The sequence below is a fragment of the Indicator indicator genome, chromosome 8 (genome assembly GCF_027791375.1).
Source record: "Indicator indicator isolate 239-I01 chromosome 8, UM_Iind_1.1, whole genome shotgun sequence".
Lineage (NCBI taxonomy): Eukaryota > Metazoa > Chordata > Aves > Piciformes > Indicatoridae > Indicator > Indicator indicator.
Genome location: NC_072017.1, coordinates 20,946,636 through 20,973,004, shown reverse-complemented (window position 1 = coordinate 20,973,004; position 26,369 = coordinate 20,946,636). Strand labels below are relative to the sequence as shown.

Sequence of the window (26,369 nt, the reverse complement as noted above, 5' to 3'; positions counted from 1 at the left end):
AGACCACAAAAACAGTTTTGACAGGCTGGGGTATTTGATGTTCTTTCCTCCCTCACCATACAATTGTCAATATTTCTGTGGAGTTGTAGCAGCTTAAATTCTGGGTACCACTTTCCATAATTCTATACACATCCAAATATTTTTAGCAGTGACAGCAAATGGAAACCTACTTAAATACTTAAATACAAATACTTAAGAGATTTGTGGTACATCAACCAGGCAAATGCTTTTTTCAAGAGATAAGAGCTACTGAAATAAAATAAAAAACAAACAGTCCCCTCCTCCCCCAAAAACCACAATGATCAACACAAAACAAAATAATAGCAACAAACCCCACAACAAACAAAAAGGAAGACTTTTTCATGCATAGCTTTAAACATACCAAATAGTTCCATCACTACAGGATTAAATCAACCCTACTTTTACAAACTAGACTAATAAGATTACTAGATGTGTTAGAGAACAATAAAAAAAAAAAACCAAAAACCTCCTCTCTTAAAAAATTAAGCCCAAAAGATATCTTAAAAGGATTTTTCAATTGTTTTAAAAACTAAGTACTCCCACTAGCTATTTGACAAATCTATCCTTTTTTATAAAACAGACAAAATTTATAGGTAAATGGTGTATTTTGTCGAGGACAGGTCCTACAGTCATTAAAAAAAAAATCTGAAGTTAGAAATCAGAAAATATGCATTTGTCATATTTAACTAATATTACAATTGCCCCACCCTCTTCAAACCTTGCAGCTTTAGAATTTTAGGATGAGCTAAACACTGAAAACTTACTAGAGAGATTATTTTGATTTAGAAGAAGTCCTCTGCTCCTTTTAGCTCAAAGTTGTTCAGGAGACACAAGTTAGCAGGTTAGATATACACTTCTGCTTTCCAAGGAGATACATCATAAATCCCTTGTAAAAATTATTTTTCCATTTCCCCCCCCCCCCCATTTTTATCTCTTATCATATTTTATGAACAAGCTACAAAAAGTTGTCCAAAGAAGGGTAAAAAAGCTCAGAAATCCAGTTGGTAAATGGGACATTTTCCTCTGGTCTATTACCTGTCTACCTGTGCTGAGGGAGTCATCAAGCAAGGAACTCTTCTAAATTTTTTCAAAACTTCAACTCTTTCCACTGGTCAGAGCCCTGCAGCAACTTTAGAGCTGCGCAGTGGTGAAGTGACAAGAAGGTGCTCTCAATATTGGCATAGAGAGGGCACTTTCAGATAGAAATTTGAAGTCGTAAATGGGTGCCTTAAAAAGCACCGATCGGATTAAACTATAAACCTACACACTTTTACCTAAGGGCACATATATGTTATTTGTAGACATTTTTATGTGTACAGCACACAGTTTTAAACTATTCTCCTTTTTTATATATATATATAATATATATACACACATAAATAGTAAGAAACTTCAAATAGTTATTGGAGCATTTAATTTAGGTTGCTGAGATAACTCACTTCATTTATTTCTTACTTAAAATTTAATACACTGACAATTTTCATATTAAAAAATAATTTATCCATATTTTTGTTTGAAATTTTCTATAAAATCTTTGGATTGAAACATTTAAATCACTGCTTATTTCAGTTAGCCAAAAATAGTGCCTTTTTGACAATGGTATATATGGATGTGTTAGGAGAGTTGCAATCTGCAAAAACATACAACATACCAAAACACACTATATAAGCATTATACTGAAGAGGGAAAAAAAAAACCAAGTAATGCTCAAAGGTTATGGAGGACTACTGTAGTAAATCTTGAAATTGAATTATGCTTAGGAAATTAAACTAGCAATGAAATTTCCTGAAATAAACACTCTACCAGAACCTAATTCAGCATGAATGATGAAATGAACAAAAAAAGGTTGTTCGTGTGTGTTTTGCTTTTTCTTTTTTTTTCCTCCCAATATATTTCTCTGTAATGAGACATTTTTGAGCTATTCTTCTTTCTTCGTCTATGTAATGGATATTTGAGGGTATTCAGTCAAAAGAACTTTCCCAAGATACTGTAAAACACAAGCTTTGCAACACTGGAATTATTTTCTTATTAACTCCATTTACAGCATTTCCAATGTACTTTCACATAATGTAGGTGGAAGACTATGTCTTCAGATACTCTTTTTATAGCGTACATGTCAGATATGTGTGATAAATTCAGGTATCTCAGGAATAACTAAAGTCTTTTACAATCTTCTTGTGACTGTAAAAATTTTTCTACTTTTATTTACCCAGATGCAAGAACAAAACCAGAGCAAGCCGCACAGAGTTATCGAAAAAACCTCCAAACCTAATCCCCTGCTGCCTTCTTTTGGGAAAGTTTGTTTCTTTGGACTCCATAGTAGCCCATAAGGTACAAAGATGAAACAAAATGTTCTAATGTTTGAATAAAATGACTTATTAACTCTTTTCTAAAGTTAATATTAGTGTTTGATATTTAATAATCACCAGTAAACTCAACCTTGTATGGAGTCTAAAGTAACACAAAGCAGTTCAAAACGTTTTCCAAATAAATAAATAGATTATTGGACAAAAGAAAAAAGTATCTTATTCATTCAGACTACATATAAAATATTCAAATTCTCTTAGTGATCAAAATGCTGCCTTTTGATGACTGGGGGCAACGATTTTTTTTTTGTATTTGCATTTCTGAAGTGCAAGTGTCAAATGACCAGTAGTCTTATCACATTACAGTCAAGTTCTCACAGATATCAAGTTAGCTTCTAGCAGATAATTTTTTCTTTTTAATTTTCAAATATTTCATTATTTAAATTTAATGCTAAACTAATAAATCATTGACTTCAATATGTGGTAATGTTCTCCTTTTATTAAATAGATTTCAAATTGGTGCATTCAACTATATGGAAAACAAAACATTTAGTCGCATAAAGAAATATCTGAGATGAAGTTTTGAACATTTCACCCATGTCTTAAATTCAGAGTAATACTTTTTTTTTAATACAAAGAAAATAAATTCTCTATGCTCCTTCCTTAAGAAGCCAAATAAAAAAAATATGTTTCAATTCTTTCTAAAGGAAATGTAACTTTGCACTTTAATATAATGATAATATTGAAAATCATTATAGCATTTATCCTTAAATTAATATTTGATGTTAGCTAACTTTGTTTATAGCCAGTTACTCCGAAAATTAAAATTAGTGATGAAATTTATCTATGAAATCCAGATAGAAATATTATGGATGCAGAGGAAACAAGCAATGCAATGGTTAGCAAGACTTTCTTAGTAAATAATATTTTATGAGCCTATTAATAACCAGTATAGTTCCAGAAGAGTAATTCTTCCTTGAAGTAGAGATACTTAATATTCTTGCTAGTGAATGTCTCCTCTAATGCACACTCATTACTCCTTATATTCCAAAAGTATTTCTCTTTCTCCCTGGCCTGCCATGGAGACAGTGCTTCCTTTAAAATTGTTAATGAAATTATGATTATAAATGATTACTATTAATTTGCCTTGAAATAGTCCTTGCAATATCTAGATAAACGTGTTTGTGAATGTTGGAACATGAGAGACAGCCTAAGCTTACATGTACACTGTTCACAATGATGAAAGTATTCTCAGAATTAACAATATTAACAAAATTATAGCAAAAATACTGTAAGTCATCTCAGATAACTGATTCCAGAGAAACAGCTAATACATCAAGTACTGGGGACTTTGCTAACTATAGCCAGATAGATATAATTGATTGGTGTTTATTTTTTTCCTTAACATTCTGTGTTGTTCTCTACAGCACTGAAATAAGCTCACTGAAAGACTTCACTCTTGGGCGTTTTGAGCAAATAAGAAATACTACGCAACTCAATCTTGTACTGGTTTGGGGCCAGACAGATCGTCTCTTGCCCCCGAAAGGGACAAAAGAATGAGACTCACAGAATTCCCAGAGGATTCCCAATCCTTCCCTTCTTCCCACCTGAGGGTAAACCCAAACCCCCCCCCCCAGGGCTCTTTCTTCCCCCTCCCGCTGCTAGGCAAGTCTCAGGCTGGCCAGGTCTGAGACTGCCCCCCCTCCATTCTCCTCTGGCATTAGGCCTAGACAGGCCTAAGAGGCCTTGAGGATACTCCCCCAGCATTACCCAATAAGAGAGGACATCTCCCATGGGAGCAGAGAGGGAAGAAAGAGGAAGAGAATGACTTTGCAGATGGCCTTATAGGGTGCAGTACTTATGGGTAGAAATACGTTGTTTCCTGTGTCCACCCCTGTGGGTGGACACCCAGGACACCAGAGGTGTATCTCATGCGGCAGTGGCAGGGGGCACCCAGCCTAAACTGCCACAAATCTCTACCAGTCTTCTTTTTTGAAACAATGATACTCTAATGAAAATGTTTGGTTCCAGTCTTCATCCTCTGCAATCGTTTACTTCACAGCGCTATCTCCAACAGCCTACACCAATGAACCAAGCAAAATGCCCCAGGTAAATGAATTGATGGGACTAGAAGTAAGCAGAACTTAAGGTTCATAAACAAAATCTCCTAATTTCACTAGTGACCTTGTGAAATATTTGTCTCACCTATTCATGCAAACATAATGTGGCCTTAAATTTGTTACCCAATTCTCCCAAAACCTGAAGAAGAAAACTTGGGCACCCTGCCTTAGCAAAAAGTGAAATTCTAAATTCAGAGAACTGCAACTCATTTATATAGCAATCGAATGTAAGCATATTTTATAATTATTCCATTTATCAATATTTGGATATAGGAAATAACTGCTTATTCACACTTACATGTGATTGGTTCACTTTGACACTTTTTATCCAGTCCTTTTAATAGCAAGTCACTGTAAACATCCTATGACTTAGAAGAAACAGTAGCAGAGCAACATAAAATGACGAATAGCATATTTCACCAGAGCTTCATGACAAGCATGTACAACATGTGATCTTGCAGTACCTTGATAAAATGTTTCTTTTTGTGTCTATTAAGGATGAAGGTAGAAATCAGGGAAGATTTTAAAAGAATAAGCTACATGATACTCTAGCATCAAACATTTTGAATGCATGCTGTAGTGAAATCATGTTAAAATTGGTTATCTCCTACATTGATTCAGATCTGTGCTCAGTATTACGCAGAGGACTTTTACATTGTCAAACAGAAACACTTAAGTTTTTTTTTTAAGGGCCCATTTTACTCTGACACTTTTTAATTTAAAAATTTAACATATTTCTTAAAAAACCCAACAAACCAAACAAAATACCACCAACAATAAATTTCCAGAACCTAAAAAAACCCTACACGTTCTTACCGGGGAAGCACCAAATGAACATTTGTCACATCATCTGGAAATTATCACACACCAAAAATGGATTGATTTAGTGGTTTGTGAGAAATTTCAGGCATGGTACTTCAGTCCATGAAATAATACTTAAAATAGTTCCTTGTTTGAAGTGATCAGTTTAAAATACTGCCTCCTTTATAGAAGAGGTTGTGTTCTTTCCCCACTGATCATCTCTAAATTGAAAATACATGTCGCACAGGCAGGAATTTGAAAGACAGATTATGTTGAGCAGAAAAATATTGCCTGTAAGTCCAGTAGCTCCTACTAAATATGATGTTAACTGGTATTTTCACAGGTTACTGGTGAAATATGATACCCTCTGGAGCAATCTAATAAACAGTAGTTGTTGCTGAGAAGGAATTAATGGTAGTAGTCGACAGAATAATACCTCTTCCTTGCTCAAAATCTTTCCTTTACAATTTGTTAACCTGTTTCACTCTTGACAACACATTGTAGCTATAAAACTCTGACTCAGAATCCACATTAAATACATTTGAGACCTCATATTGAAGTCTTTAGAAGTATAAAATCAGGATTTATATACTTTTAAAATAAGGCTTAGTGTACTTGAATATTAATTTATTTCAATGAATAATTTAGTATAGGCATTGTATTTAGATTTCTCTTGTTGCTGAATTGTGGTCTATTTTGCTTTGTTAATATACTCATGTCCCAAAAAAAAAGAATTTTTTAACATGATCTTGTAATAATTTCATTCAACAAATTAAAACAGAAGTAAATCTACTGTAATGAAAGCAGGGATGTTTTGGAATAGTTTTAAAAACTGAATCTAATAACTAAGTATATGCAAACATAATGAGCCCTCTATTTATGGAGAATTCTTGCTGCTTGTCTTTTCACATGATTCAAAACACAGAAAGCATCCAGTTTGACAATCACATAAACACTAGACTTACATTCCCTCCCAAAAGCTAAGCCCAAAGACAAGTTCTGTAATTTCAGCATAAGATAACACTAAAATGAATTCATCAACAGTAGAAAACAATTATGAAAGTTTGGAGGGGGTTGTATGTTTGTTTTAATTTTTTGGTGTTTGGGTTTTCTTTTCATTTTGTGAAGGATGTAATTTGATGCATAGAGCATATAGGCCAATTATTTACAATAAACTTATTTGTACTAATTGTGTTCAATCAGTTCTATTTATACATGTCTAAAACAATGTATTCTTCCTACTGTAAGAACAAAGAGAAATGCCTATATATATCTCCATCTGCTAAGGTCAGATCAAACAGAAAAAAAATTTACTATTTTTTTGCTTGTTATATGTCTAGAGTTTTGGCAATCCACCACAAAGGCCTCTAGAAATAACCTGCTTTGAAATTTCATAACCCCTAACATTCTGTGATTCTGTGATACTTGAAGGAAAAAAACACAGTCATCCTTTCAGAAAAAGAAAAATTAAATATATTTATCTCTTTCTAAAAGAACCCATTTCCTGATAGAAAATCATTTAGCTTAGGGCTGGCTAGAGAAGAAAAACAAAAAAGCATAATAAAATATAAAGATGGAGCTGCATCACTTCTGAGACAATTTTATATGATGTCACCAAAGCAGCAGAGGACCAAACCCTTCAGTCCTAAGCTCCCAAAACCTAGCTGGATCTAAACTTCCTGGTTTATCTTCTTACACCAATGAAAATAATTTTTCAGGCTCCTCTCTTCATTGATCTAGTTAAACTGCTACAGCATCTAGTAGAAAGAGATTTAGTAGATAGATGTTACAGCACCAAAAATCCCTGCAGGGTATGAGTGAAAACAGCCACTGCCCCAAAAAACACATCCGTCTTGTCACTATGTGCAGCACTAGAGATTCCAGTAAGGATCTTCGATTACTTATAACATTTTGTCAATCAGGACATGGCACAAATCTCCAAAGCAGAGAGCATCCTTTCAGGCATTTTCTTTCTTTGTTATGGCTCTGCACCTGACCCACTGAAGGGTAAAACGTTTTGTTATTCCACTGCATATAGTTATTCGCATTTGGTTTTCCTGCTCATTTTGAACTAATATTGTCAGATAAAATGAGACTGTCAGAAATAATTCACAGAATACAAAGAAGCATGCATGCGTATATGTTTACGTGCATGTAAACACCTTTAAAACAGGCAATGATTAATCTCCACTCTTCTACCACCACAGAAAAAAGAATTGCTGTGGGGAACTCTTCATGAAGCAGTATGATGTTCAGCTATGTTTGATTCTTTAGATAACAGTCAAATTTCTACTTAAGTATGTCAATGAAAAAAAGTTCCTACCTGTAAATGCTAAGGAACAGTACTGGTAATAAATCCCGCTGATATGCACTGATATTAAAATAAAATATGACTGCCTAACCCTTTAAAAATAAATCACTTTAAGGGAATAGGTGGTTCAACAGCATAGCAAGGATAGCTTTTAATCCTATCCAACTGTGTTCAAAACCTCATCCAAGTGCATTTAATTATTATTTGAAATCAGAACCAGAAATGTGCATAGTAGTTATGTTTATTACTATCGCCTTTTTAGGCTTAGGCTGATAACACAAATATCCCTAAAGCCTTCTGTCAGTCCTTTTCCAGCCTACTAATTTTTTTCAAAGGTTCTTCTGTGCAGCTTAATCCTTTGCTGAGTAGAGGATGTTGATGAACAACCATATTTAGAAAATGAGAGGTTTAATTTTTACTAAATTCAAATGTCTTAAAAGTATATTTTGTTATCTATAATACATTTTGTATTTTAGCAGCTTTAGGTACGAACTGGCTTTGAAAGTACACTTAAGGTAATGTCACATATAAAAATTTTGGTGCTGTGACATCTGTCCCTCTCTGCTTCTCCTTGCTCTAGCCCTAGCATTTCTGTGCTCATATGACTGTCTTAATAAACAAGGTGCTAGAAGTAGTCCCCTTCTATGCCCTTGACCCTCCCCCCCCCCCCCCCCCCCCCCCATACCTCAAAATGCAACTCACTATAGAGTTACAGAAATAAAGAATAATAGGTTAAAAAAAAAAATCAACAAACATCTACACTTCTTTTAAATGCCTCCAGGGATGGTGACTCCACCACTTCCCTGGGCAGGCTTTTCCCATACTGAACAACCATCTCACTGAAGAAAGTTTTCCTAACATCCAATCTAAACCTCCCTTAGTGCAACTCGTGGCCATTTCCTTTCATGATACAGATTATTAACTGGGATAAGAGACTAACATCCACATCACTGCAACCTCCTTTCAGGCAGGTGTAGACAATGATAAGGTCTCCCCTCAGCCTCCATTTTTCCAGACTAAACAACCCCAGTTCCCTCAGTTACTCCTCATGGGACTTGTAGTCCCCTCACCAGATTTGTTGGCCTTCTTTGGATATGCTCCAACACTTCAATGTCTTTCTTTTAGTGAGGAGCTCAAAACATGCAAGGTGCATCTTCATCAGTGCTAAGTACAGGGACAATCACTTCCCAAGTCCTGCTTGGTCCACTCTTTCTGACACAAACCAGACCAGAATGGTGTTGACATTCTGGCCACCTGGGCACACACTGTTGGCTCATATTCACTCTGCTGTCAACCAACATCTCCATGTCCTTTTCTGACAGGCAGCTTTCCAGCCACTCTTCCCAAGGACCTGTAGGATTGCATGAGGTTGTTGTGACCCATGTGCAAGACCTGACACTTGGCCTTGTTGAACCACTGGCCTCAGCATCATCCAGCTTGTCCAAAATTATGTCAATGCATAATCAAACCGTACTTACAGGGATAGCTGAGCACAAACATGATATGCTATGTTGCCATATTGTTGATTATGGAGCAATAGCTATTGAAATCAGCCAGATTTCAAGATTCAGTCTTAGATTTGTGATGGGTAAGAGCAAAAATCATGAGTTTTGATCTGGCTATGTATGTAACATATAATTTAAAAAGCTATCAATATCTTTCTTCTTTCTACTACTCACTACCATGTTGACCCATACCCCAGTAGTTTGGTCAAGATGTGTTTGCATGTACTGTACAAATTTGTCTCATATCAACTTTGGCACTCAGAGAACACTTACAAATACAGGGTGTAGAGAAATGTTTTAGCTTTTTTTGACTCTATTGATTATGTCTTGACCACGCTACTTCACAGACCTACCACTACATGCTAGCATTAAGAAAGATTATCTATGAATTCTTCATTACCTTAATCCCTCAGAAAGCTTGACACTAATGCACCTCATTGATTTGTGCCAAGTTCTCTACTGTATCATGAGTGTTAAATTGTAGTCATTAAGTACAGCATCTTGATACGCCAAGATTTAAAAACTGAAAAATACCATTTTAGGGAAATAAGAGAGGGAAAAGAAACCCGAGAGAATAGGCTTTGTACTTACGGAAGGCTCTGTAGAATTCTTCCAGAGCTAGGTGCTTGTCACTATTATAATCATCGTACTTCAGCAAATCGAACAGAGAGCAGTCAGATAGATCCTTGCCAAGCTCATCCCGTTTTATTACCTGACAAGAAAATTATAACCATGAAATTACATTTGAGCTCTTAGAGTTCTTTGGTATAATTAATTGTTTCTAATAACCATTTAATAGATCATTTTAAGGTTGCTGTGGGGCAGTGAACTGCAACTGTGTAAAGTCAGGGATTTCCAGTTAGTTATTTATTGCAGTTTTAGAAGTTAATATCTTTAGGACAGACTCACTGAGATTCCACGAAAGTTTTTTGAATACATAGAGAATATATATAATGAAGATAGACAGAAGCACTATAAAGACACTGTGAATGTAAAAGTTGATTTTATGTGTGTAAGAATGGTGATTAAGAATCATTCAAATACATTTGAGATAATAATTTCAGAAGTAGACATGACAATGTCTTTTTCCTCTCGGTATAATTCCTGACCACATAAAACCAAATTCAGTCATTTTCAAAAATAACTAAAACAAACTCCTATGGCTCTACTAATTGAATCAACTTCTTATAAGCTTTTGACAAGCCTTTAATCTTCCCAAAGACCTGTTATAAAAGTAGCTGACCTGAAAAGTCGCCTGTTTCTCAATGGAAGCACATACACTTCATGAATAGATCATAACAGCTATTAGATTTTAACTCCAATAAACATCTTCCAGAGAAATGTGCAAATTTCTGGTTTACTGGCTGTGTATGTGTATATCCTCGATTCCATCCAAGGAATTTTTATGATGTGTAAAAATATAAAAATATTCAAATATTCAGAATTCCTGTTTTATATGGCACATATGTTAAAAGCACTATCACATAGCTGAAAGAACCAAACCTAACACTGTATTGTTTCACAGTTTAAAGTTTTGTACCAGGCACAGGAAAAATTATTAACTATAGTTAATTCCCTTGTAAAATAATTACTCTTCCTATCCTGTACCTGTGTCCAAAAATAACTGCAAAACTCTTTCATTTGTATCATCGTATGAGGATACAGAGGGGTTTTGTTTCAGTTGCTCTGCAAAGGAAGAAACAGGAACAGACAGAAATGTTATTGTTCCTGTAAATAGGAAATTTCTAAACACATAATACAGAATAAAAGGAGAATTAAAGAGAAAGGATATAAGTACCTTGCAAGAAGTAATCTATATATCAATATAAAAGCATTATATAAGATAATAACCTTGTTAGTACATTGAAAATTAAGAAAACCATTCACAAAGAGGAAAAATCACCACAAAACCAGCTTTAGGTATTACTAATTAAAGATACATACTATGCAACCTGCATATTAGTGCTAGCTACTGATACTTTAAAAGCCTGGTTAATTAAGTTCAAGTTCAAATGAATTATGAAAAAATGAAATTGTGTAGATCTTACAGCTGGTACATAAAGGACAAAAATGTAGCCTGGAAAAAATTAATAACTCTAAGCCCACTGTAACTATACAAACATCACTAAAGATAGAATGGTGTGCATTGAAAACCACCCTAGAAGAAGTCTCTGAAATTTCAGGACCATGAAATGTGCTTAAAATCACAGCTGGCTCCTGAAAAAGAGGTTCAAAACACTTGTTCCCACTAGCTTCAATTGTGCTAATAAGGATTACACTTTACACCTAATGTAATGTAATAAAACCTTTGTTAAAGCCCACCAACACCTGCCACTAGAGTACCACATTTCTAGTTGCATATTAGTGTTCTCAGCTTCAATCCTTTGAACTGAAAACTGTCTTATGATGCTTTTAATTGTTAATTGATGAATTTTATTTAAAATTACAATGATATTTTTTAAAAAGAAGATTAGCCAGCATTATTGAGGTATTTTCAAGAATGATCCTACGGACAGATATAATTTATTTTTCTGGCAATTATTTAATGTTGATCTTCAGTAAACGCATAATCTGCTTACTTTATGATGGTGGTATAAATTTGGTTTCCTTGGAAAATTCACTCAGTTTTGACAAAGCCCCCCCAAAATATCTGTGAGGATAGATTTTAGAAGGCACAGAGGTGATAACAAATTATGATTGATCTTAATGAATCATCTGTGATTTTCTTCTAGAAGAGCTGTTCCAGTTTTCACTCAATAGGAATTCTCTTGTGCTGCATCTAGCCATCTCCCAATTCTGCAATGCGATCTGTGGATAAGATCAGTTCTCTGACTTAAAACAAAATTAATCTTTGTGGAGAAGTTGGTGGGGGTTTTGTTGGTGTTTTCTGGGGGGGGTTTGCTTTTTTTTTTCTTATTCTTAAAGAGGTTGAGGATTAATATTCTATCACAAGAGGTACAACTCAGAACAGGCATTTGAATTTGGAAAAATTATTTCATTCTACGGAAGCCTGCAGTTAGATAAGATTGACTGGGATATGAAATCACAACTCATATGAGACTCTTGCAAAGCAAAGCTGACTATATGCCAAGTCATTAGCCAACAGAGAAGTCGCTTAGCAACTTATGTTAGCATCAAATGTTTAAAAATCATCAGAATCAAATTGCTTGTTCACTAGGGTCCCATATTAAGCAACTGATTAGACCTTTTTCCTGTTGACATTACCTTTTAAGAGATTATTTTACATATAAGTGAAATTCCGAAAGGTGGGACATGTTACACAGCTCAAATACTTAAGCAAGACAACAAAAAAAAATTATCACCATTGATTCAAGAAATAAACAGTGACATTCACAAAGACTGAATACTACTTGTGTTTTCTAAATACCGAGACAACATGCTATTTTAACAGGCTGCCAGACAACTCCATTTTTCATTTTGTTTTACTTATGTAGGGGATTTAATTTTACAAAGGCAGCTTGCTTAACAAAATAGCTTCTTGTAGGTATTTTTAATTTCACACTCTACATCTTTACAAACTAACAATAATACCGTGCAGTTTCAATAAGGCATATATTGCATGAATAATGACGACTGTAATTGTAAAACCTGAAAAAGGAGATGTCAGTAAGGACTCATTAACGGCTGAAACAATCCAATTACGTTTTGAAAGTTTGAGGTCTCATCCCAATCCTTTTTGATAATTTAAAAATAAAGGAAAAAAGAAAACTGGCAGATGGTATCTACTTTTGAGGTGAATAATAATGAGGAGAACAAAACTGCAACATACGATATTAGATGGATCACATGGCTGAGTGTTTTTCAAGAGGATCTGTATTTTCATAAAGCCAAATACAAGGTTATTCATCTAAAAATAAGAAACTAAATCATACCTTAAGAAACAGAAATGAGCCCTGTAAAGCACTTTATTTCAAAAAGAGGCAGGTAAAAAATTCTCAAAAATTCCATGTCTATTACACGCAAATTAGATTAGATGATGGCATATCATAGATGATCTAACACTGTGCTTTAAATTTCAAATTTTATTAATCTGTCTATGGAGGACAAAAGAAAAATTCAAGGAAACTGATTCTTAAGCCACTTCTTTAAACCCAGCTTTCAACTCTGCTAAACAGACAGCAATTAATAAGGGATGCAAGAAAGAATAAGGCAACATTTTCAGTAAGTCATATGCTGTAAACTAAATCCTTACTATAAAGATTAAAGCCTTATTAAAATTGTGCAAATCATCTTATGATTGTACCATATAAGTCATAAATGGGAGTCAGACTAAGTTATAAATTCATACTGGAAAATATTCACAAATACTTATTCTCACATATTTTACTATAAATTTCTCTAGACTGTGAAATATTTGCTTTCCGTATCATGAGCTTGTAAAAGGTAAGACATATAGCAAAACTGATGCTCTGTTTATAGCTCATTGTAAAACCCTATAAATCCTGAAAATTTAGGATCTTAGCAAAATTCTCAAATTAAATATGGCTTTTCTAAAGTATAAATCTTATCCTTGAGATTTGAATGTTCTTTGAAACATGGAAAATGGATTAGTATTATTTGGAAAATACTGTAGTTTTTAAAGATATAGTACACAATTATTTACTCACTGTGAAACAGCATAGTATTAGATAAATTAAAAACCCCTCAGGAATTTAGTCAGTGCTACAACAAACTTTAGAAGACTAGGAAAGTTAATCAAATTAAAAATGACAAATTGCATGTCAGATTAGATCATTTCATTCATTTCAATTTAATTTCTGACAGCCACAACGAAAAGTCTGCAGACGCTATAAAACTAGACCACAAATAACATTTCTTGTATTAGTCTATATTACATCTGTGGTTTTTTGCTTGCTTATGATTGATGCTCTCTATATACTTAAAGAAAATGTTACAGAAATACAGCTACAAACAAAAACTTCCTTTACAGCAAATATACTGGTTTGCTTAATGTGTGTTCATCTTTCCTAAAAGCAAGTATCTCATTGCAACAGTATCACTCAGTGCTTGATCTAGAGTACATCAAACACCCTGGGAATCATACTCCAAATTAATTTTGACAGCACAAAGGGGTTCAATTACCTTTTTCCATTGTCTTCTACAGTAGTATAACTTTGTGAAATCTAAAATAATTTATCATTTATTAAATCAAATAGATAACAGAGCTTGGCAAAATTTCCCTTGATTTAACTTCCCTAACCTAGTTAAATTAGTATACTTCTTGCAGTTTACCAGCATGTTCTATAGGGTATCAACATCATCCTTTACTCAGTATCCATAGTAAAGCATTACATTTGGGAATCTGGGGTAGAATGAGAGATTTGAACTGGTAAACCCACATGGAGGGACATGTAAAGGCATAGACTCGATTTTGCCTCAACATTGTCCCATACTAATTGAGCTACACTACCTCAGATATGAGGTCTCTCTGGGAAGACTGCTCCAACGAGAGTCACACTTCCCTGCTTTTGCACTTCCACACTTAGCAGCAGGAAGATCTCACCTGACTCACAAGATGTAAATGTGTCCTTAGATGTCTGCAAGTACAATGATGAAGTTGTAGATGCCTAACCTGCAGTATAGGATCAGAATATGTAGCCAGAATATTCACAGCCCTTTTCTTCTTACATGCTATTCCAGTAGCTAAATAATTATATTCTAATCCTGCAGAGTAACTGAATTATCCATTATGCAAGAAAAAAATGGAAAGTGCCCTTTACATGATAATAGCAAAGTCAACAACCATAGGTCAAGATGTTAATACTATAACTACAATGTTTGTAAGCTGAATTTGTTAAGGTACTGATCCCTAAGAAGTTTCCTTTGCTCCTATTTTTAGTATTTCATGCAGGATTTTTTTTTTTTTGTATCTAGAATTAAATACAGTGCATGTTCAGTTTTTCTTAGATTAGTGACAGCAAAAGTAGATAATACAACCTAAATAATAAAGTATCCCTAATTAATAGGGAGAAAAAGAACTATGGTTTAACAAGCAAAATAGGCTTCTGCATGTGTCACGTGTAGGAAACATTAAAGTTGATTAAAAGTTCAAAGAGAGGTGATAGGCTTACCATCTCTTTTCTTAGTTCCATGTCCTCCAAATAACAAATAACAATACCAATGCTAAGATGCAAAATCAAATGCCATAAAGGTAAAAATTTGAAGATCGAGGCTCCAAGAAGTATTTTGATGAGAGTTTGAGAAACTAACAATGACAGATAAGGTGTAATTTATATTAGTTGTAGCTGTGCAAGCAAGTGCCATGAAACATCAGTGGGCATTAAGTACAACAGTATTATCATTAATATAGAAATAAAACTGGAAGAAGCTAAATTTATTTCTTTTCTCAGTAGTGGAACATAGGTAACATAGTTTCACGATTTTAATCTTTGAAGGAAAAGACATAACAGTTCAGGCCAAGTTGTATAAAAAAGGACTCACATCTGTTCCAAATGCACAAACAAGCAACAGTTTTATAGCAAATATAATATCTAGTGAAGCAATTCTGAAAACAAAAGAATAAAACCCAGGAATAAACTAATTTAAATGTTATCTTACTATATATTTAACAGCAATTAATGCTGTACTAAGCTAATTAAATGGATAATTCCTTTAAATTGCATTCTTTAAAGATAATATATAGTAACTAAGGTGTTGATAGATACAGCTCTACATCTATGGAGTGTATTCTTCTAAGCTACGGCATATTCCTGAGATTTACAGATAAGTACTCATACCCACACATAGATACAAACCCACTAATACTTACCATCCTACTTAAAATTTGTTTCTTTTTTGTACATTTCACATTAGAATTTATGAATTGATGCCTTATGTAAAAATAAACAAACACACCCACACGTTGTATTTATCTACAAATAACGGATATGTAACTGTTCAAAGGTTCATCACACTCTGTGACAAATCTGTATTTCTGATGTCATCTGTAACTGAAACACACTAAACTGTGATGTGAAAATTACACAATTGATCTTGTAGTAGTTTCCATAACTTCCACTTATCATTCCTCGAAACACTGATGAACTTAGTACAGCTTCCTGAGAGTGAGAATTTCATTTGGCTGGTTTTAATTGATTTTTTTTGTTTGTTTTGTCTCACTAAGTGGAATTAAATGACTATGAGAAAATATCAAAATAAATGCAAAAATAAGGATGAATTTATATAACATATTTTTATTTTTCCTAGTAAATCTCAGAAACATATTCAGGTATCTGAAACTACTTCATATTACTTCATAAATTACTTTCAGTATCTGAAGGGGGCCTACAAGAAAGCAGATGAGGGACTTTTAGGGTGTTGGATAGTGATAGGACTAGGAAGAATGAATCCAAGCTAGAGGAGGGTAGATTCAGATTGGATGCTAGGCAAAAGTTCTTCACCATAAGAGTGGTGAGACACTGGAACAGATTGCCTAGGGAGGTGGTGGAAGCCCCATGCTAAAAACAACCCTGGATGTTTTTAAAGCCAGGCTGGATGTAGCTCTGGGCAACCTGATCCAGTGGAGGGTGTCCCTGCCCACAGCAGGGGTTTGGAACTAGATGATCCTTGGGGGTACCTTTTGACCCTGACAATTCTGTGATCCTGTGTAAATAAGGATGATAAACTTGTTCTCTGACTTACTTGTAGACTATGTCACTTCCCTTTTCTATAAAGTTTTGCTTTAAATAAATGAGTCTTTTAAAAATTAATATTCATAGCTGATTAGAAGAATCAATTGTCCTCTTTTATTTTCAATTCATTTAAATTCTATCAAAAGGCTTTAAAAATAAAATACAGCAAGGCCTTCTTGGAACCACCTCACTTTAATAGAAACCTTGCAGACATGTTGCATTCAGGTTAAACCAGAGGTGATGAAGGTGATGAAAACTCTGCCTATTTCATAGCCTACCCTTTTGGAAGTGCATCTCCCTCTCTAAACAAAGTGCTCTGAAAGGTTAACTTGATTTGTATGTCCTTTCAACATAAAGCCAAATCTGACTTGTCAATATAGGATTTAGAAAACTAGAACATTAAACGAGTTAGGCTTAGCAGTGAAAGAAGTCAAGTCAGAGAATTATTTGTATGGGGATGAATATTTATATATTCATTTGCGTTCATAGGGCTATATAATCACACTGCTTCTCTGTCTTCCTTACTAAATAACTTGCCTGGCATTTACACTGTGTAATGGAGTTATAATTATTTTTTAACTGTAATACAAAGCCATCAAAAAAATTTATACCCAGATGTATGAATCGTTCAAAGGAAAAAAAACTAATACCCTGCGATTTTTTTTTATCAGTTTAATACTTGAAATATTTTTTTTTCCTTCTCAGTATTTGAAATATTTTTTAATAAAAACCACTACTTTTGGGTTTGTTTTTTGTTGGTTGGTTTGGTGGGTTTTTTTGTAGTTTGTTCAGGTTTGGTTTGGGGTTTTTTTTGTGTTTTGTTTTTTTTTTTTTTTCTGGACAGGAATATTTGTTTCTCTTGCATCAAGATGCAAATACAAGAACTTTATGATTTCTGATCAATAAAAATTGGTGTTGCTGTCATCATTTCCAGTTTCCAACTGCTTCATTTCAATTTTACATCAGGCAGGATGACTATATGAACACTGACAAGATAACAAAATGCAATCCAAGAGCTTGATTGCACTACTCATTGCACAGCAAGATTGAGGAGATATAAAATTTAAGATGCAGTAAAAACTGAAGTTCAATATTCAGGCAAACATAAACTAACTTCAGGATTCCTTGTTGTTTTCTACAGCAAACATCATATTTTTCATATTTCCTTAATATAATTAAATTTAACATGCAGAGAGGCACTATTATTTATGATATGTCTGTGCATTTCAAAATTTTATGTGCATTGTGAACATAGTTGAGAAAAAATTCTCCTCGGCTTGAGAACATTTGCAAGAGTACAATAATCTCTTCCTATGTTGAGTTGATCCTGGCTGGATGCCAGGTGCCCACCAAAGCTGCTCTGTATTACTCCCTTCCTCAGCTGGACAAGGGAGAAAAAATGTAACAAAAGGCTCATGAGCTGGTGTAAGAACAGGCAGAGATCACACACCAATTACCATCACACACAAAATAGACTTGACTTGGGGAAGAATTAATCTGTGATCAATCAAGAGAAGAGTAATGAGAAATAAAACAATTCATAAAAAAACCCTCTTTCCCCCCCCCCCCCCCCTCCTGGGCTGAACCTCACTCCCAATTTTCTCTGCCTCCTCCCACCAAGTGGCACAGGGGGACAGGCAGAGGGCTTGCACTCAGTTCATCACACTTTTTCTCTGCCACTCCTTTCTCCTCAGAGGAGACTCCTCAGGAGCACTCCTCCTTTGCTCCAAGATGGAGTACCTTCCACAGGATTCAGTCCTTCAAGAACTTTGCCAATGGGAGCCCTTCCCACAAGCTACAAGCACTGCTCCAGAATGGGTCTTTTCCTCAGGGTGTAGTCCTTCAGGAACAGATGTCAAGCATGGGTCACCAGCAGAGTCACAAGTGTGGCAGTAAACCTGCTCCAGCATGGGCTCCTCTCTTCACTGGTCCTGCCACTAGCCTGTGCCAGCACAGCTTCCCACAGGGTCAGAACCTCTTTCAGGCATCTGCCTGCTCTGGTATGGGGTCTTCCATGAGCCACATGTGGATATATTCCCTACTGTTAACTTTAATGGGCTGCAGGGGGTCAGCCTGCTTCACCATGGTCTAGATAGTGCATTCAAGATGATGTCTTTTGTTCATGCTACTAACTTTACAAACACAAACTACTAACTTTACAAACGATAGCTATCATATGCACTAATGGCAGAAGAGAGAAAGAGTCTAATCTCACCTTGCAAAGTGATCTTGATATTCAACAAGAATTAAAAAAAATCAGTGTCTAAAACGAGAATATTGAGTTAAAAAAAAAAAACACAACAGTAATGCTCTGAAAACCTGCATTTTATTTGAAAATACCACTCTGAGGCATTTTAATTTGCTATCTTGTTTTAAAACTTCAGAGACAACCCAAATGACACACATGGTTTGTTTTCAGTAAATTTGCAGGCTAAAATCTTCCTTCAACAGATGAAGGCAAAGGTTTATAAATATTGTGCTTATACAGGAGCTGGGTTCTTAACTGCAAAGTCTCACAAAAGGAATTCAGTGTTTTCTTTCATTATAAGTTTTCACATAATAAAAACTTCACAGTTGCCATTCTATTATGTATTTTTTTTCTTAATATATACAGGTACTAGGGAAAAGTATCTACAGTAAGTTTGACAACACTATAATGGAGGGTTTTTTTTTCTTTTTTTTTTTTTTCCTTTTTTTTAACCTGTGTTTGACACAAAAATAAAGAAAAAGGTGTATGTGTAGCAACTGAATAGACAATAATTCTTTCTTTATGCAAACCTGGAAATTCCACAGAATAGTTTTGATACTGACTTTCAGCACTAATCCTTTAATCCTGCTCCTCTAATGTAAAGATTATGATTCAGTGATAACTAGACAATGGATTTGTAGTGGTTAAAAAATTCAACTATTTTCCAACAGTTCTGTGAGGAAGTCAAGCTACTTTTAAGTGGTAAAATGAGGAAGCATCTCAAATTTAGTTTCATTAGATTGCAAATCAATAGATATATCTATTTTAATTATTAAGTATAATTATTCACATCTGTATCTGTAGCTCAAATGCATGGTATCTATTCATATAATATATTCATATAAAATTATTGTTTGCAAAAATATATACAGGAAAGAAATTTTCTTGAAAGCTGAAGTGCTGAAAGAGTTTAAAAAACTCTAGGAAAACCCAATGTTATGAAGTACAGGAAAATAACATCTTAAAATTGTTTTCTAGAAATAGTTAATTTATTATTATTTGAATCCTGGTCCTGGAAATTATCACTAAAAATCTAGAAGTTAACTGTATGGAAGTAGTAACTTCAGCCTGACATTTAACAAGTGAATATATCGTACCTAAATATTTCTTAACCCTGCCATGCAGCTTGAAACAGGATAATGATGAACAGCATCATCTAACAAATATTACTTTTCTTGAATTTTCAAAGGTTGGCTACTATTAGATTCAGTAATACAGCTCAACAAGGATTAAGTTCATCAAATATGGACTTCTACATTATCTAGTAAATCCAAATACATTTGCTTTAGCAATATTGTTTAATAGACTTCTATGTAGATTTAAAAAGTGCTGTCATGCCAAGCAGAGCAACAATTACTGCTTTAGATTGGCAGTTAAAGCTTGCTGTTTAGAGACTACCATGAACTCTCTTTCTAAGAGTTCTCTAACCCTCACATGCATAAAGAAATGATACTTGGTTAGTGTTACAGAAATTATTTAAAATATAATTTGCAGGTTTTTAACTTCTGAGATACATCTACACAGTTGGATTTTATGATAGCACATGCTGGGTAATAAAAGAATTCATGGTCGAAACAACCTATAGTGTTCTAACACCCTAAGGTAAATCATAATGCATTATATGCAAATTTCAGAATAGTCAATGTAGAACTTCTGAATAATCAAGCTTTTCAAAATCTCTGAATGAAGTTTCCACCTCAGAGACTTGTATATTTTCTAGAGTCAACACATTCCGTGTGTGCAGAGGCTGACAAAGACAACTGAATAGATGCTGTGATAACAGAAATGGAATCCAAATCTTACCTGAGATAATTCATTAGTGTCCACAAGTCCATTGTTGTCTGAATCAAAATAATTAAACATGCGATCTACAAGAAGTTTCTTTAAAGCCATTTTCTCCACAATGGTTTTATCTTTTGATTGTGCCATGTATCTCCGATTTTGTAGATCCAGTAACATGTTTTTCACTTCAGCATATTCAGTAGGTTTGCATTTATTTCCTGAAAAAAATAATACACAACAGAAGATTATTTTGAATTTGATTTCTTAATAAGAGTTTAAAAGTAATAAATAAATAAATAGGAAAACAGAGAGTAATAACTTCTTACAACAATACCAAAAGGGTTGATTTATTTCATAAGGAATTTGTTCTCTAGTAATTTGATCCATATCACTTCCTTGTCTGGTCCTCAGATTAAGGCCAAAATATTATTGCACTTCTAGATATATTCTGTAGACAACATTTTCTGTGCAGGGAAACTAAAAAAAGTTTTAACGGTTTCCAAAGCCTGTACTGTATTCATGTAGATCATTCTGGAAAGAGGCATCTGAAGATATTTTAAAATGTTACCTTTGGTAAAGCATTTAGAATAAACTTTCATAAAATAAATACTGAAATATAATATATGCAGCAAAACCTGCAAAGAAGATAGAAAATGACACACTATAAAAATACACTTCATAATAGTGTTTCACTTTATAAAGTAGAAATTATACTTGAGTGCTCACAAGCTAGGTCTGTATTTTCATTTAAGGGATGTACCAGAATTATTTCAACAAGAGAAGGTGTGATTGCTGGAAGAAGAGAAAGGATACCTTTGAAAAGATCTAATTTATTCTTTTCCTTATTAAGTCTCCTATAAAGTGGAAATTGCTCCTGCAAATGTCCTACATATAGCAATTACAGTCACTACTTTAAACCAGAGCACAATATTTTGTGTAACTGGTATTCTCATCTCAATTGCTTTGTATTTTAAATTGAACAGAGAAACAGTTTAGAAGATTTCATTTTTAATAACCTTGGTATTTCAAAAAGATTTGATGAGATATGTAAGTATGTACCAGCAAAATACCACACATTTTTTTTGCAAACATTATTTACAGTTCCCTATTACTTAAGTTTGAGTACTGAATTCAAGGCTAGTGAAATACACTGACTAGCAAAGAAAGCTGTTTAATTCTTGTAAGATGCTATGATGAAGATACAAATACAAATTAAGAACAGTTATTTACCTCACATAAGCTGTTTAGGTGGTTGTTTCATTTTGCAATTGGAACCCATTTAAGAAATACCTAATTTACATGAGATTCAAATTTATTATTTTGATGTATTTAATGCTATATGCATTATCATGGTGACTGTACCACACTGACATCACTATTTTATAAGGTAGAGAGACTAAAAGTTCCTAAATACCTCTCACTATCCTAGCAAAATTCAGGTCTAGAAGAGAACTTCTATGACAGAAGTTAAAACGTGAAAGCAGACAAAACATTTTCAGGAATTAAAAGCACTCTAGCATTTCAAAATTTCATTTAATTTTTCCCTCTAAAAGCTACTGCTTGTTACATAGCTCTCTGAAAATCCCAACTAAAGAAGCAGAAATTAAGAAAATCAAGTTGCAAGAAAATCAAGACATCCTAAACTACACACAGTGTTTACATATTTATCCACACCTACATGCTGAGTCCTGCATGACTGCTTTTCAGGGGAAAAATGGGAAAATCGAAAAAAACCAAACAAAACCAACAACAACAACAAAAAAACAGTAGGGAAACATTCCTTAGCCATTCTGGAGCTGCAGTAAGCAAACCTTTCCATCTGAATGGGTGCAGGCTCCAGGTGGTGGGGAGGGAAGAGAGCACTCATCGTAAACATACTCTGATTCATTTGGGTGAATTCCAAAAGGCTGGGTCAGGAAAACAAGCATCATCTTGCCTTCCCCAGATAACTTTTCTGGCTGTGGCATCCTCAGAGAGACAGACTGGTTTTATTCTGGTGCAGCTGAAGTCTAACACCATTTTACCTACACATCTTGCAAGGGAGCAAAGATAAATCCTGCGTACAGATTCTATCCTCTGTAAATCATTTTTGATGTGACAGTGCTCATTCTGCAACTCTAAAACTGAAAAGATATTTCTACTTTAGAACACAAGTAAATAAGTTTATTTCCTAATAATATATATTAAATTCTGAACTTGTCACAGTATTTTTGATGAGTCCACTAAATTTCAGAGTTAGAAAAAATGGAAAATGAACAAAAAAGTGAAAACGACCTTTTTTTTTTTGCATGATGCGCAGCATAATGTCTCTAAGGATCAGTCAAGAACTGAATATAGGCCATCACCTCCACAAATACAAGAATCATGTTAATATTCATTAGACTATTAAAGATTTTTTTTTTAGTTATTAAATATGTTTGAAAGCTAGTCCTTATGACAAAAATGCTGCTAACATCATATGTTGTCCTGGCCATTAATTGTGGTTTAAAACAGATGCCATTTTGTTTCTCACTCATCTAAATAGGTTAGTTTGACCCATACAAAAGACAGCTTATTCAACAGTAGCTTCATATTCCTTGCAACCCACTGTACCACAGTTCTCAGCAGTATTCCTCTGTCTCAAGAATGTCAAGGTCACTGCAAATGAGTGCATGGTTTGCATGCAAGAGTGGGGAAAACAATACTGAAGCATTTGAGTGCTTTGGTAAATGGCAAATGACCCTGCTAAGCTATCATAAATAAAAATAACCGTGTATGTAAAAGTAGCTCTCCTGTGCACACATTAGTTAAGGTGCTTAAGAAATTAGTGAGAATTTTATTTTATTTTGGTTTGCAGCAAATTAAAAAAGAGAATAATGAGCACAGTACTGTCTGCTACTTATAATATATAAACTTATGTAAGTGCAGGTAACAGTCTTCAAAAAGGGCCCAAACACTCTAGAGCAATTCTACCCCAAAGTCCACATCCATTTTTTCTTTTTACTGCTTTAACTTCTATTATGTTTGGCAAAGTAATCTGTTCTAATAGAATTATTCTAATTTGATCTAACACCCATCATTAAAATCTTACTATTATTCTTACTATAATTCTAAAATAGAGTTCAGGATGCTGTCAGAGGAACCTTCAGTTTAGAGACACTGCTAGACAACATAATATACAGTACTTCTAACAAATCACCCTCTTATCTCATTGTCATTACTGCCTTTTAACGTAATATTCAAGGAAATGTGAAGCAGATGTTTAAATTACAATAATGAGAGCCTGCTTACAGGAAACCTCCCCCAGGCTGGAGAAGCACCACAGAGGAAAGTTGGCTTTATTTATATTCTAATTTAGTAAGCATTATTTGGGAACTAGTTGTCTCAGTGACAGATAAATAGTAAATGGGGATTAAGTTCTTTATAGTAAGAAAAAGTAATTTATGCTTAACATAATTGAGAAAAACTACTGGGAATATTCTACAATTATATATTACCTCCCAAAAGACCTGCTGAATTGCATATAATTATCTGCATACATGAAAAAGTAACCTAAATGTTGTGCATAATTTACTAACTTAATTGAGTTTTTAGTATTTTTTTCCATTTGTGAACTAGGCTTCCTACACAAATAAACAGTTTGTTTCTGAAAAATTACTAGAAAGCAGTAACAGCAAATTCTGTTTTTCTCTTCTTTATTTCATTCATAGAAAGGAGCAATTCTACTATACAGAAGATTTTTGTCAAGAAAAGAAAAACAAACAAAAAAACTTTGCTAGGATTTATTTTACAAGTTTTCTGATACTGTGTGTAACCCTAGACGGTGGGCAGAAACATAAAAGTGACAAAACAAACACACTGGAACTGAAGCGCAGTTTCCTGATCCCATACCTTGTAGTTTCTGAAGTAGTGATAGTCCTAGGGTTTATCTAAGTCAAACTAAAAAATAGTTGAAAAGTTGGAAACACGTGACTGTTTCCTTCCATTCAGTACAACAGTTATACAGCTGTATCTCTGTTACCTAGGAAATGGCTGGAAGCTGGATTCTGAGTACTATTGTCCCCATAGACAGTACTGAGTGGAAGGTATTTGAACGTAACACAGAAAAAAAATAAGTAGTTGCATTTGACAGTTTAAGCCTTACTTAATTTGCAGGAGAAAGATATAAATAATCTCAAAATTGTTTATGAAAACTTGGCAAATGAATATACAAGGAAGGAAAGGAGGAAGAGAGGAAAAAAGGAAGGAAGGACAAAAGGAATGTGGAAGACGGAAGGGAAAGAATATAACATCAATAAATGCAATAAGACAAAGGATTTGATTTCTGTTCTCAGTTCTGCCACCATTTTCATGGCTGATACAAGCACTTTAACCTTTTCTTGTCTTAGTATATCCATCTACACATCAGGAACTACTCCTATGTCTAAAAGCTATCATTAATATTAATGGAGTGTGTATCTCCACAAAAGTCATCAGCTGCTGATGGAATTGGATATTTTATGACTTTGAACTGTACTATCCATATAGTACAAAAAACATTTTTACTTCAAAATGAAAATAACTTTGAATCTCCCAGAAGTGGTAACTAGTTTTCATTGGACCATACTGCATACAAACAGTTTTAAGTATTCCAAAATGGATATAAACATAAATCATATTGTTGGAAATGAAATAGACCTGATGAGAAGCAAGCCTATTGCTAATCTTCTACATGCATTTTGAGCATATCCAGGATAATCCAATTAGCCAAAATGATTCACTGCAAAACTACAAATTATATTCCACAGAGCAAAAATGAGAAATTAATTCAACATATATAGCCATACACATATATACAAACTAACACAGATACACACATACACATTCATGTGAGCATACACACCTCTACCCACATGATGAAGAACTCGCTACAGATATGGTCTGACATCACTTGAATTTTAACATAACACAAAAGATACCAATTCAGTTTCAAATGTAACACAAGAGAACTTGTCGTAATGGATTTGAAAACAATTCTATGATTCTGTGATTCCAAAACACAAAAATTGTTTGGGTTTATTTAAGAGAAACATCATGTTCAAATATCATTTTTCAATTATATCATTTCACAATTTTTCAATATTAAACACATTCTTCCAAATCGAGATTTCAACCATGTTGACCTTTATTCTACACTTCCCCCACTGAAACTCTGGAACTGCACACAGAGAGAATCAATCTTATTCGTACATAGACTTAACTTTTGATCTCTGGTCCAGAGGTTGAGGAGTGTGGAGAGGAGATCTTTACACTCAAAATTAGTATTGATCAATAAAAATTCCCTGATAAGCAGGGATTAACATCAAAACCTTTCACTGTTGCAGCTGCATTCTAAATAAAAGGTGAGAATTTTCTACCATTTTTTTCAAAATGTGAGAGTTTAGGACTGCAAATCTTAGTCCTGCAGCTGCTCAGTTTTACACATTCAGGGTGCCAAAAAAAAAAAAAATCCCAAAAAAAACAACAACAAAAAAACCAAGCCACCACCCCCTCCCACAAAAACAAAACAAATGAACAAAAAAGCCCCAAACCAAACAAAAAAAAAATCCAACCGCACAAAACATTGCATTTATAATATCTCTGGGTTTGGCTTTTGGGTTTTGGG

The 26,369-nt window shown here is 34.1% G+C and overlaps 1 protein-coding gene across 3 annotated transcripts in view; it reads right to left on the bottom strand.

Annotated features, from left to right (window-relative positions):
- Positions 1–26,369, bottom strand: part of FSTL5 (follistatin like 5) — a 226,324-nt gene that overhangs the window by 94,140 nt on the left and 105,815 nt on the right. For all 3 annotated transcript variants that reach the window (XM_054383005.1, XM_054383006.1, XM_054383007.1), the window contains exons 4-5: positions 20,768–20,964; positions 9,656–9,776 (exon numbers count right to left, since the gene is read on the bottom strand). In XM_054383005.1, coding sequence (XP_054238980.1) covers positions 9,656–9,776; positions 20,768–20,964 — 318 coding nt within the window. The remainder of the gene's footprint in view (positions 1–9,655; positions 9,777–20,767; positions 20,965–26,369) is intronic.